This window comes from Cyrtonyx montezumae, unplaced genomic scaffold (assembly GCF_038088225.1).
Source record: "Cyrtonyx montezumae isolate F1298 unplaced genomic scaffold, pur_monq_1.0 scaffold_30, whole genome shotgun sequence".
Taxonomy (NCBI): Eukaryota; Metazoa; Chordata; class Aves; order Galliformes; family Odontophoridae; genus Cyrtonyx; species Cyrtonyx montezumae.
The window spans coordinates 14,075,185-14,089,826 of record NW_027072035.1 but is presented as its reverse complement, the minus strand read 5'-3'; the positions used below and the strand labels follow the sequence as shown (position 1 = coordinate 14,089,826).

General features: G+C 38.9%; 1 protein-coding gene across 1 annotated transcript in view; it reads left to right on the top strand.

The window, feature by feature from the left end:
* SNX24 (sorting nexin 24) overlaps window positions 1–14,642 on the top strand; it is a 78,565-nt gene that overhangs the window by 34,425 nt on the left and 29,498 nt on the right. The window contains exons 2-3 of the mRNA XM_065744324.1: window positions 7,061–7,144; window positions 11,661–11,765. Of these exons, the coding sequence (XP_065600396.1) occupies window positions 7,061–7,144; window positions 11,661–11,765 (189 nt within the window). The remainder of the gene's footprint in view (window positions 1–7,060; window positions 7,145–11,660; window positions 11,766–14,642) is intronic.

The following is a 14,642-nucleotide window of genomic DNA, read 5'->3' as shown; positions in this document are numbered from 1 at the left end:
CATTGTGGCTACTGGGCTATCTAGAACATAGATGATGTTAGATGCAGCAAGTGAATTTGGAAGCTTAACAACTTAAATTCTAATCTGGGCCCGATATTTTATTCTTTGTTTGGCATTGTTTGTGATGCCTACTCTTGCAATTTCTCAAGTAGTTGCACAGAGTTTTTCATTTCCATTCTATCTGCCTTCCATACAGGTGAAGAACCATCTTGTTAGCTTAGTGTAGCAATTAACAAATCCTGATAACATTTTTAAAGTCTTCTCTCAGTAGCAGCAGGCTCAGTCCAGTGAGAAATGAAGCTCCTTTGCAGCTTGTTGAGTTTGTTTTCATCCCATTTTGAATAACTGTTCAAAAGAAATTAACTTTTCATGGAAACCTTTGGTGAGCAAGATTGCATTCTTTTGGAAATGGCTATGACCACTCCTCAGAAACTAACAGTGATGTTTGAAATAAAGCCGCCAGTTTTACTTAAGAATAATGCAGATAGCACACAACAGCTTAGGTACTGTGGCTCTGTTTAGAAAGGAAGAACAAACATCATTTCTTTGCCTTGATGTTTATTCACTATGAAGAATGTGGAGTTGATTTTTAATGCTGTTTTTTTTTGTGTGTTGGGTAAATCCTGTTGTGTTTAGTGTTCATATGTGTTTACTAACTCATCAGCACGGGAAAAAGCTAAATTTGTATGCCATGAGACAATCCAAAGCCTTCTTCTTTAAAGTGTGGTGCTCATCACCCTGCTGTGTTCTCTTTGAACTGATTTCTGACTGAGGAGCGGAGATACGGGCTGTATGGGAGATATTTCTCAAAGTGTAGTTCTTACACGTCACTCATACATTCTAAGTAGTGGGTGTTTGTGCCAAGTGCTTGAGTTAACTCCTTCCCTAATATATCAAAGCCTCAAGGAATAGGATGTAATATCTTCATTGTGCCTACAGCTCTGCTTGCAGGTGCCACTCAGCCCTGTTGCATACTGGTGCCTGGACTTGGTATTAGCTGGGTTATTGAGTTTTCACCACAACTCTGCACTTCTAAAAGGGACATCTGACAAGGCTGTTATTCCTTGTTGGCACAAAGAATGCTGCTGCACATTGGTTTAATCAAGCCAGAGAGTTTCTGGCAATTAAAGAAGCAAGTTGGGAGAGTACTGAATGATTGCAAGTTACATGGGGCTGCATTGTATGTTTTTTTAACGTGTCTGACACCATTTGACATGTTTTTTAGTGGGCATTCAGTGTCAATGCTTTGGAAGTATTGAACAATTATAAACAAAATAACACAATTTAAACTATCATAGATTCATGGCAGGAAGGGACCTTTAAAGATCATCTGATCCAACTTGCCTGCAATGAACAGAGACTCCTACAGCTCTGTCAGGTGCTTGGAGTCCTATCCAGCCTGACCTTGAGTATTTGCAGGAAAAAACTTCGGTTTCTAGCTTCTGTTAAATGGGAGTTTCTTGCAGCTAGTTGGCTGCAGTAGGGGAACATTTCCATTGTGGCTAGGTGCTGCTTCTTAACTTGAAAAGTGTGAGGATTCTTCATAGTTTTTATGAATAAAATAACAAGGTGTTTTGTGGCGAAATGTAAGACTCCTAACATTTCATCAAACTTTGTGTTCATCTGTTTCTGTGTCATCTTTTTTTATATTCAAGTACTTTATCCCAGTTTATTATCTTTATTAGAAAATCAATCTTGCTTCCATTGCAAAGCCTTATGTTGTTCTATTAGTCGAATATTTCTGACAAGAGACATTGAAATAATCCAGATGAACAAATGAAGCAGAGCAGGCTATTTATTGGTTTTGTTCTGTGTAACTGTGAGGATTGTAATTTGTTAGGAGTCTTTTCCTTTTTCAGTATAAGATCAAGACGTTTTTTCTTGAGTTAGATTCAAAAGATGTTAGCCAGACAGGTGACTACACTGACAACTAGATTTTAAAAGTATGTAATCAGTGTAACTGTTGTTCTCTGCAGGACTAATAAAGAAAAATTCCAAAAACAGTTCATATCTTGTTACCTCTTGGTTTGGCTACAAATTATATTTCCATAGTCAGTGTTTCACTGGCAATGGAAAGGCTTTTTATCTTGGAAAGCCAAGAAAGTTATTTTTCAGGAAATGACAGCAAAGTTCCTATGGGATTTTTTTTTTTTTTTTTTTTTATGAACGATGTGTTTGGAAAAGATTGGTTTAAAGTGAGTTGAAAAAATCAGAAAACTACTTACTCTTGTAATGTCAGCAGCTCTTTCACTCAGCAGTGACACTTGCGCAGAAGCCTCCCTGGAGCTTCCCATCTTGTAGGAGTTAGTCTCACCGGGTTGTGGTATAAATCGTTTTACCAGCTCTCTCTCTAAACCCTGATAAATGTGACATACTTAAAGGCCATCTTCAGAAAGAATACCCTGGAGTCCTATGCACGCTTTTTGTATGTAATTCCTACTGATACCGTGCCATTTTATGAGTGTGGAACACTTTTACTGCAAAAGAGGGTAAAATATGGAGTATCCTTAATTATTTCATACCTTTGGTGGGAAAGACAAACTACATACTAAAGATTGTTAAAGAGACCATACTCTGGTCTTCTATTTTTGGGCCATAACTAATACCTGATGTTGTAGGTGGGACTGAGTTTAATGGTTTGTATCTACATAAGAGAGATCACAGTGTTTGGAATGCAGGGAAGGTGGCACGCTGTGTATGTAATACAGCTTTTGAAGTGAGTTTGGGTAGGACAGCATACCTGGAAATGTGATGAGTATGAATCTCTTGGGAGCCTTTCCTTGTCAGTGAAATACTTGTCTGATTTTGTTAAACTCATCTTTATGGTTTTTGGTGGGTTTTTTTTTTTGTTTGTTTGTTTTTAATGTTTTTTTGGTTGGTTTTTGAGACAATAACTGGAACCATTTATTTTTACTTCAAATTAGAAGACAGGACTCAGCTGTTTTTGTAATGTATAAGCATTTGACATACATAAAACTGAAGGAGGTGGTGGTCAGTTTAGTTCTAAATGTTCTTCTCTTTGTGTTCTTAGAATACCTTTGGACTTAAATGCTTGTGTATGTTCTTTTCCACCATTTAAACTATCTCAGAAATTCACAATGATGCAGTACCAATTAATTTCTCTTAACGTTGTGCATTGTATTTATTATGGAATACTTTACAACTGCTGTGGTTTATGGAGCAAGAAATATTCCTCTTGAAAACATGTCATTCAGATAGAGGAGGTGTGCTAATGTTCAAAAACTGAGAAATACAGAAAAATGGTGAAATGATGTATGCTTGCCACTAATAAGAAGAAATGGTTTCCAATCTGAATATATTTCATTTCACTGAAACAAAGTAGAGACAAAGAAGAGACCCAGAGTGGTTCCACCCTCTTTTTATCCTGCAATCATATTTGAATATTTTTGTAGTCAGGTCTGAAAGCTTTGACTGCTAATAACAGAAATCTTAAAACTTCTTCTCCAGGATTTCATTCATTGTTTCGATAGCTAAAAATTGTAGTGCTAGTACTGCAGTTTTGGTAGGCAAAACATCAGCATTATTCACACTGATTTTTAATCTAAAAGTTGCTTACCCCTTATGTCATTGTGCAGGTTAAATTATGTTGGAAGAACACTTTCAGTGATGTTCTGACCTTCTGCAAACATCACTGGTAATTGCTGTGGCAGTAACCAAGAAAGGAAAGTCAATCCTTTCACCATTCTCATAAAAAGCAAGTTTTCTGATTGGTATATTCATATCTGGGATCCTTTGTGTCCTAGTGAGGATGAACTTCAGATCTTTTAGTGTGATTTTTGGTATTTCACTGACTATGGGAAAAACATCGTACTTGTGTTAATCAGTGATTAACAGAACTGTGTCCAGTTCTGGGCTCCCCATTATAAAAAAGACAAGGATCTCTTGGAAAGAGTCCAGCACAGGGCCACAGAGATGGTGAAGGGCTTGGAGGATCTCCCCTATGAAGAAAGGCTGAGTGAACTGGGTCTCTTTAGCCTTGAGAAAAGAAGACTGAGAGGGGACCTGATCCAGGTTTACAAATATCTGAGGTGTGGGAGGCAAAGTGTCGAGGCCAGACTCTTTTCAGCAGTGTGTGGAGACAGGACAAGGGGGAGCGGACAGAAACTGCAGCACAGGAGGTTCTGCACGAATGTACACAAGAACTTCTTTATGGTGAGGGTGACGGAGCACTGGCACAGCTGCACAGGGGGGTTGTGGGGTCTCCTTCTCTGGAAATATTCAAGACCCGCCTGGACGCCTACCTGTGTGACCTGGTGTAGGGAACCTGCTTTGGCAGGGGGGTTGGACTCAATGACCTCTTGAGTTCCCTTCCAACCCCTATGATTCTGTGATTCTATGTTGCATTTTTCATTTAACTAACTGCCTCCTGCAAAAAGTCATGTCTTTTCAGTCTGTTCATAGAACATGGGCATTTTTACAAGAAAAATAATTTCCTTGCGGAATTGCTTTTTCCTTTTGGCACTTTACTTCATCTTTACCTATTTCCTCACACTGTCCTTTTGTCAGCACCTGCAATTCCTCCATTAAATTTGAGATTTGTCTATAGCTATTCCGAATTTGTGAGAGATTTGCTCTCTATTGTAAGCTACTCACACACAGCCTTGTCCTCATGAAACTGCAGCACAAACTTAATTCAGTGTGTTTAGGATGCTCCTGTGAAGTGTGATCTGGTAAACGTGGAGGGGGCAAACTTGGAATCTATGCACTGATTATAGTCTAATTGTAGTTGATTAATAATATAACAGTCATGAGCAAAATATGTGGTATTTCATGTACCTGCAGTTGTGGTTTATAAGATTATTCATCATTCAATTTAGTATTTAAATGTCTGAAATGAAAGTGTTTACAGATGCCTACTTAATATATTTACTGCAAATTGCTTAAAATTTATGACATATAGGTGCTACTGTGAGTAAATAAGCATAGTTTGTAGGGTTGGGTTTGGGTTTTGTTTGTTTGTTTATTTCCTTTGTTTTTGTTTTAAACAACTTCATGCATGCTAGATCCATTGTCAGCCTTCGTAAATGAATGAGTGTGCACAAGTCTGAGTGTGATGTATGGGAAGGTTACCTCCCCCAGGAGTGCTTGCGGCTGGGGCAGGAGCCTGTTTGGCATCTCCAGGTAGCCAACACACCCTGGGGCCAGCAGAAGTGCTGTGCTAACATTGGTGCTGAAGCTCTTACTTGAGGTGTAATTGGGTGTCATGAGTTGGTAGCAATTGCTGGAGCTTTAGTTAATTCAAAACCATTGCAACACCTTAACTGGACACTTGGTCACTTCTAATTTAGGTATTTTTATATTCTTTCACCTAGTTCTCCCACAAATTGTCCTGGAGTTTCTTTATCTCAACACATTTCCTGTGAGATCAGAAACATTTTGTTCCTTGTGGAACTATTTCTTTCATGCTGTGTGTAGGGTATAAGATGTAAGTAATGTTTTCCTCTCATATAATTAGGATGTTAAGTCTGGCCTAAAGAAAAAAGTTTGCATTGATTTTTCTTTGCATCCGATCCTCTTTACAACTCTGAACTTAAAATATATTCCTAAGGGTGCCTTGGAGTTTTTGCACATTGAGAGGAGAATTGCTTAATAGTCTATAGCTGTTCTCCCAAAATAGTCTAAATAGACAAGGAAAAAAAAAAATCAATGCACCCAAATAAGGTCATTTGCTCACAGTGATTAGGACACAGAAATAGTCCTTTTCAAGGAGGTAGAACGTATTTCAAGTTATTTTGATGGATTACAAAGATCTGAACTAATTTTGGTAATGTAAGCATCAGTATGAAGTGACTCTGGTCCCATCCATCCTGCGTTCAAGTGAAGGTGGATGCGTTTCAGTCTGGATTGAACAAAGTGCCATCTGTTTCTCGTGTGGTTTGACTTGCCAGAGAGAACCATCACATTTCGACCTGTGTTTGAAGGGCAGGTTCCAGCTGACAATAGGAAGTGTTTATCCTGCATGATTTCTGACTGTTTGATCTGATCCATGCTTCATGGGCATAATTGTGACAGGAAACACTTTTTTTTGCATTCAGACATAAACGCTGTTTGCATATTTATCTCAAACTACTTTCATTTGCTCCAAGTCTCTGTTCTTGATGTAATCATCTTTTCTGACTATTGTCTTTCGTTCTCCTGGAAATAATTATTTCCAGTGTTTCCTGAGTGAAACAGAAAATGAGAAAAGAAGAAAAAGAAAAAAAAACTGGAGAGATCAGGCACCTTTTTTGTATTGCTTTTCTGCTGATCTTGTCTTCGTTTAATAGACCATGTTTTCTTGAATACTTCAAAATATTTCTCATCAGTTGCCCTTAGTACTGACCTTGCAACCTGAGAATCAAGGAAGTGTCATGTTAGTGACTACTAATTAGTGCATCCGGAGAGCTGCTTCTCCTGGCCTTCAACCTTTCAGAGGCCTCAACAAAAGCTGTCACATGTATCATACAAGGAAAACAAGCATTTGCTGTGGCTTTTTTGTTGTCCTCCCCACACACCCCAGATTACAAATAGTAGTACAAACTCAATCGAGACGACATCAGAGTTTGTAGGTTAGAAGGTAATTAACCCACAGTGTTGTCGTTTTTTTTATTTTTATTTTTTGTCTGTTTTGTTTTGTTTTGTTTCCATCCATAAAATAAGGCTTTTGTTACCTGGTTCTTACTGTGTACATGTTATTATCATAGTAAAAAAGAGAATAAATCTTTATTTCCTTTCAGCCTTTTTGTTGTTATTCCTGCCATCTTTTTATTTTTTTAATACTTCTCACTGTATTAAATATTTCTGAAGCTGAATATTTTAATTTTAATAGGAAATGTAAAATATAAGTGGAACTTTCTTTTTGTATGTTTGCTGAACAAACTTGTTAATAGAAAAGTCTGCCATTGTACCCATTCATCATTTTCTGCTTCTGTACATTTTTGAGTTGTCCTTTTTTTTTTGGAACCACTCTATATTTTGGGTATAATTGAATCACAGCCATGTCACAGAATTGTTTGTGCAAAAAGCATTCATGTCCTTTATAATATTTATAATTTTTCAGGTCTTCAAAATAGAAGTGCTAATGAGTGGAAGGAAACATTTTGTGGAGAAGAGGTATAGTGAATTCCATGCTCTTCATAAAAAGGTAATTATCTCTTTATAAGAAGCAAATTTGTATTACTGAAATTGTTTCCCTTCACTTGAAATTGTTAACATTTATGGCTTATCTTGAATACATCTTGTGATTCATGTCTCTGAGTCCATAGCTTAAGCAGTTCTTGTTTACTTCATGGAAGTGAGGATAGTGGCTGGTGGGCTGATCATTTTGCAGATATTTCTAACTCTCCTTTCTATAGCTTTTTACATGCTGTATTGCTAAAATGCTATCTGTAGTATGTGACTTTTTTCTTCTTAAAAAATGATGAAACGCAGCACATTCCTACAACAGAGAAATATGGTTTTGGTTTTTATTCTGTTATGCAAGTAATTTATGTTAAATCTATAAATTGAATTGCTAACCTACTGAGCTAAAGCAACAGGTTGTGCACACCAGGAAACTAAACATGAAAAGGACTGAATGGGTTAGCTTACTCTGCTGCTCTTTGTAGAGTGAATGTGATAGGAAGTATATCTTAAGCATGCCAGCTGAGTCCTCTTACTGGTATGTAAAGTGAACTTAATTTATTTCACAATTCAGTATCCACTAATTGTTTTATGACGGTTAAAGAGAAGGTACAACTTCTTCTCTCCATGCTGAACTAGATGCTTCAATTGCAACTTAGCAAAAGGCAAGTCTAACTCTTTTCCATGTTGGTAAATACAAATATTGTGAGGAATATATCTGGAAAAGCAGTAGCTTACTGGTGTGGGGGTGTGCTGAAGAGCTTATGTCCTCTGGGAGCAGGGTCAACTTTTGGTTTGGCAGTGGAGGAGCAGGTGTAGGCTTGACTGCTTTTGCTTGTGCTGCTTTTCTTCACTATGAAAAAGCTGCCTCTTCAAAAGACAGAGAGGAGCACAGGGAAGAGCTCTGTGGCGTTTACACCTCCCGCCCCTGCAGTGTCACAGGAGCTTGCTTAATCATATTTGGGATCCCTGAGTCATCTCAGGAATGGTTGCATTCAGGGAGGAAGCAGAGAGAATGAATTTTGGCAGCTTTATATTGAGCCAACTTGGGGCAACGGAAAGAAACTATTGAGGTGTCAGTGTCAAGAGCCTTATAAACAAATATATTTTGTTTTACTGCACGGTAATCAATGTGCTAGTATTTCTTGGTCTTTTGCTTCTTGCCCCAGTTGTGGTAATTGACTGCCAGTTTATGAAATGCATTTTCTTGTTTATTGCTTTAATTTAGATCTCTCACATCTTTTTCGTCTTGTGTTCCCATTGAATATGGTAACATATGAACAACAGTATCAGAATCAGCAATATAGCTGTAACCACCAAGACTTTGCAGTATGTGTGCTTTCTTTTTTGCACAAAATAATCCAATAGATGAAGGTAAAATAGAGTAGATAGACTAAAGATTACACAACTCAGTAAGTTCGGAAAAATTAAAAGGGAAATGAAGTTTTATATGCTTAAAATGCATATCTGAGTAGATTCTTTCCTGTAGTTGTTGTCTAATTTCACCATGGTTTCTGGAGTTGCTTGGTTTGTCTCTTGGTTTACTTGCACATTTCCCCTCGTTGTTCCATATGAGTGTTATGAATGTCTGTAGTCTCAGTCTTGGGTTTGTCACCTTGCAGTAACGCCCTTTGTGGAGAATTATCCTCAAAACACCTGAAGAGCTATTAATTACACCCTTCTCTCTATCCAAAAATAGCAGCAAAATATTCAGCCAAAATTCTAACAGGACACTTCGCACCACCTTCCAATCTTCAAAGTACCCAACATATTTGGCACAACATTCTATTTAAGTCTTTTTGTTTTACTTCTGCAATTTTGCATAGATTTGTAGTAAACCACAAGTGGAAGAGCTGAGCTGAAGCTGCTTCAGCACTTTCAGTATTACAGAAATATTGGAGGAAGTATTTCTCTAACAACACATTACATGATTTCACCCTTCATTTCTCTTTCGTGCTAGGAAAAGCAGAAAATATCAAAGCTTTTAGGATAGTACAGTTCAATTCTACTAAGGCACATGGAAAATAAAGATGAGGTGATTGGTAGTAACCAGCGTGGCTTCATCAAAAGCAAATCATGCCTGAGAAACTTGGTGGCCTTTTATGATGGAGTTCCAGTGTCAGTGGGTAAAGAGCAGCTGACGTCATCTACCTGGACTTTTGCAAAGCATTTGACACTGTCCCACGTGACATCCTAGTCACCAAATTGAAGAAAAATGGATGTGATAGATGGGCCACTTGCTGGATAAGGAAATGACTGGATGGATGCACTGACAGTTGCAGTCAATAGCTTAATGTCCAGTGAAGTCTTGAGAGGTGTGTCCATGCCAATCTCATGAAGTTCAACAAGGCCAAGTGCAAGGTCCTTGCATCTGGGTCAGGGCAATCCCAAGCACAAATGCAGGCCTGAGGAGAAGGACTTGAGGGTGTCAGCTGATAAAAGTCTCAATATAAGCCAGGAATGTGAGTTGGCAGCCCAGAAGGCCAGTTGTATCCTGTTTGCATCAAGAGAGATGTACCCAGCAGATTGAGGGAGGTGATTCTGCCTCTCTATTCTGCTGTCATGGGACTCCATCTGGAGTACTGCATGCAGTTCTGGGGCCTCAACACAACACCTGAAGGACATGGAGCTGTTAGAGCAGGTGCAGAGGAGAGCCATGAAGGTGATCAGAGGGCTAGAGCACCCCCCCCCCCCCCCCCCCATGAGGACAGGTTGAGAGAGTTGTGGCTCTTCAGCCTGGAAAAGAGAAGACTCCAAGGAGACCATATAGTGGCCTTTCCGTACATGAAGGGGGTCTCCAGAAAAGCTAGGGAAGGACTTTTTATAAGGGCAGGTAGTGACAGGAAGAAGGAAAATAGCTTTAAACTGTAAAAGAGTAGATTTAAACCAGGTACTAGGAAGAAATTCTTTATTGTTAGAATGTTGAGGTACTGGAACAGGTTGCCCAGAGAGGTTGTGGATGCCCTCTCTCTGGAGGCATTCAAGGCCAGGCTGGTTGGGGCTGTGAGCAACCTGGTCTAGTGGAAAAGTTAGATTTTGTGTTTTGTCCTTAAGACCATTCAGTAAATGCACATGAGTTTGGGCAGGTTTCATTTTCATTTCTTGTTAAATTGTAATCTAGCACTGTTAAGAAATCAAGAAGTTGCGAAATGTTTTGAGAGCTATTGAGATTTCTACTCTGGAGCTTCGTTACTTGTGATTGTAGAGACGTTGATATGTTGGCACTGCTTTTTCCTATAGTGACATCTCAGCAATCTCGAAGATGAAATGTAAATTCTCAGTCTCCCATGGGTGCACATGTCAAAGTCAATTTTGAGTTTCTTTCCTTGCCTCCCTTGCCTCAGATTTACTCAGAGGCAATATACAACAGAAAGAATGTCCAATGTCACCTCGTATTAAAATGCAATGAAGCCTATTCCAGTCACTGTATTTGTTCTGTCGTTTTGAGGAAAATGTTAATATTGGCTGGTTTTGAAAAAATCCTTGCTCTAGAAAGAGAATTCTTACTGCTGTCATAATAGATATTTGTGTCTGTCTGCTCTCATTTATGCATACACACACATATTTCTGCATTTATCTATAGAAGATTCTATATGGGAATCTTTAGAGGAACGAGTTGTGGAGTTCTCTCGAAAATATATTCAGTGGCAGTCTTGCTGTTTCTGTGTGTAAGCTATTAAACATAACTGTCTGTCCATTGGTGCAATTTCAGGGCATGGATATCTTGCTCTCTTGATTCTGGAAAAACATTTATCTTTCTTCCTTATCCTACTTGTACATAAATGCCTAAATCTGGAGCTAGAAATGATTGTGGCATTTTGTCACCAGGTTTAGCGATGTGTATGGTGCAGTGACCTTGTAATGTGTACATATATATGAGGAAATGAAGCACAGTAGGGACTTAATGTTGTTTCTCACATCTCCATTGGTTCTTAAGGCTGAGCTGGGTGCTCAGTACAGATGGTGGGTGCTAGGTGCTCCCTCTTCATCCACTGTTAGCTGCTTATGAGCTAGGTCGAGCCCTTGCTGCGTGGTTTCTAGGCCTCTTGAGTGTTTTCCCTGTGCTCAGCCTTGCAAGTCACCGGAATCACTGGGAGTCTGAGGTTGCTGCTGCTTTGCTTTAGTTATCCTTCAGCCCCCTCCTGCCCACTGCTCAGCTGCCAGCTTAGCTACAGCCAGGTAACTGCGTGGCTCCGGTGTGTGATTAGTGACATGGTTCTTCATTTCAAGTATTCTAAAGTTGCTGCTGCTGTTTAGTTGTAAAGCTGTTAATGACAAGTTGTGATTGGCTTTCTGACCAGTGTAAAGGGCTGCTGAACACACATTTCAACCTGCAGCCTGTAGGTGTGAAGGGCCTTAAGAAGTCAGTTGTTCTTTCAGTGAGTTGAATTTGATTGGTAAGGATCTTGGTTTCTGTGCTGTTTTCCTTTATGTGTCGTTATTTTACTGATACTGTCTCTCTTCTCTAACCTAAATATGTTTAATTTAAAGGGACACTATTATCCTTTCCTAAATCCTTGGATTTCTTTTTGTTTCAGCTCAAGAAGTGCATAAGGACCCCAGAGATCCCCTCAAAGCATGTGAGGAATTGGGTCCCGAAGGTCCTGGAGCAGAGACGACAAGGCTTGGAGTTGTACTTGCAGGTGAGTCTCCTGTCATTGGTGTGGAAGTAATAACAGCATATCTCTTCAGAGTTGCAGTATCCAAAGCATTTGTAGGTAGTTCAGGTATAAAGTGGGCTGTTTGAACAATAAGCAATTTAAAATGTGGACAGTGAGTTGCATCCTTACTGGCAGTGTTCACTTAGCAAATCTATCACCTAGAAACCTGGACTGTTTTCATTTTGCTTCTGGCTAGATTGCTTCTCAGTACACTGCTGACTGACTTCAGTGAACTTACAGGCACCATATTTTCTGCATGTAAAGTAATGTTATTCTTTCCAAACCTGATTTTATTGTAATAATGAAGGGTGCTACAGAAGAGAAAGAAGGAGGCTTTATTTAACTGACCTCAGCTTAGACAGATTTCAGAAGAAGCAGCTCATCAAATTTGTATTCCTCTTCTGTATCTGAATTGTTCATCTTGTTGAAGTAGGCATTCATATCTCATATTCATCTCACTCTAGACACTTCATTTAGGGTCCCACCTGAGCACTCATTTTGCTCCAGACTGTAAAGGGAACCTACAAATATTGTATATTTCTTGAACATACAAATATTTAAATCTATGGGTGATATATCCCATCCTTTTTTAATAGATGAAATTTCTACTGGCACTGTGATTGCTTCAGAAATTATTAACTTGTAAGTTAAAAATGCCCAGTGGCATAGTTCTACAACCATTTCTCTGGTGTCAAAACAAGATGAAGGTGTTTCTCTACACATATTCCCAGTTCACTGCACCTTCGACTGTTTTATAGGAGACCACAGAAATGTGAGCCAAAAGATGGTTTTGTAAGGAGGGTAAGTGTGAATATTCTCACAATTATTCTGTTTTTACTCAGATTATTTAAGATATGTTATTTATGTCATCATCCACAGTTGCAGTGGCACAGCTGGAAAAACAGAGAACTGCAATATAATGCACAATGAGAAGCCACCAAAGAAAATGGATGTTAACCTGCACCACTCAGGCTCAGGAATCTGTTTCATTTTCAGAACAAAGAAAAGTACTTGAGGAGGAGGAAATAATTGCAAATGTGATGCAAGAAAGTATTACTTCTGACAGTTTTTAAAAAGCAAGTTGGAAAGAAAGAGGAAAGTCAAGCTCAGTTTTTGTTCTGAGGTTTAAGGAGAGCTTCTGGAAATAGATTCTATTTTTATTTTTTATTTTTAAACATTTAGTAATTTTTTTTCAACTGAAACATAGAATCATAGAATTGTTTCAGTTGGAAGGGACCCTTAAAGGCCATGTAGTCTGACTGCCCTTCAATGAACAGGGACACCTACACCTTGATTTTCAAAGGGGGGTTTTCAAAGCCCCCTCCATCCTGACATCTGTACCACTCTGTGGGCTACCTGTTTCAGTGCCTCACCACCCTTTAAAAATTCTTTCTTATATCCAGTCTAAATCTATGTCCTTGAGTTTGAAACCATTTCCCATTGACTTGTCACAATAGATCCTGCAAAAGTCTCTGTCCCCTTCTGTTTTGTGACCCCTCATTAGATACTGATAGGCCATTACTGGGTCTCCCCATAGCCTTCTCTTCTTGAGGCTGAACAGCCCTACCTCTCTCAGCCTGTCCTCATTGGGTGGTGTTCCATCACCACCACTGATGTCATTGAGGAAGGTATTAAAGAGCTTTGGTCCCAGTACTGACTCCTGAGGATTTCCACTTGTAACTGATCTCCATCCAGACACTGGGCTATTGACCGCCTTTCTCTGAGTACAGTCTTGCAACCAGTTCATGGTCCATCAGACAGTCCACCTACCAAATCCATATCTTTCCAATTTGGAGAGAATGATGTCTTGGGAGATTGAGTCAAGAGCCTTACTGAAATCCTGATGATGTCAGTGGCTCTTCCCTTGTCCACTGATACAGTTACACCATCATAAAAAGCAGAAAGATTCATCAGGCAGGGCCTCCCCTCAGTGCTATATTGGCTGTGCCATATCACCCTCCTCTCTTCCATGTGCCTTAGCATAGCTTCCAGGAGGATCTGTTCCATGATCTTCCCCAGCACAGAGGTGAGCCTGACAGGTAGGTAGTTCCCACCCTTCTTAAAAATGGGGGCAACATTGCCTTTTCCAGTCACCAGGATCTTCACTTGACTGCCAAGACTGTTCAAATATCATTAAGAATGGCTAAATTTGTCATTGTGAGTGAAAAATAACATTGCAGTTGCCAAGTCCCTTTGGTTTTGAAAAAAAAAGAAAGATCTTTTTAGTTTTGATGGCTGTCAGCACACTTTGTGCAATCATCAGTCTGTTTTTATTTTACAGACATTTTCTGTGACTTTCCTTTTTTTCTTGATTTTTATGAAATTGTCTTTTGGAGAATATCACTACTAGGACACCTATTTCTTGTATGAGGTTGACTTTGTTAAGAAGGTACAAGGGTAAATTGCTTAGCATTTTTTAATTACTGATTAAACTTTAAAAGAACATCTCCCCCTGCTGGAAGAGTTAGTCAAGTCTTAACGATTGTACATTCTTCATGTAATTAACTTTTACCCTCTTGTGTCACTGGTGGCTATCACAAGAATGTGCAGTGGTTAAGACTGGAAAGCACTAGTGCACATCCGATAAAAACAAGGCCAGCCTCTGAGTTGTATATATCCATACTAATTTACATTTATTTTATTTATGCATACTAATATCCATTTAATTTGCAAATCAAATTAAACTAAGAAAAGAAATCATTAGTATTGTTTTCAAAGACATAAATTTCCGTTTTGCTAACAGTAAACACAACTAATAATCAGTGAAGCTTTAGCTTTTAGAATAATGAGAGCCTGATTTTAGGAAAATGAATGTTCGTATCAAGGCAGTTCACTTACTGGAATGAAAATATTTTCAAG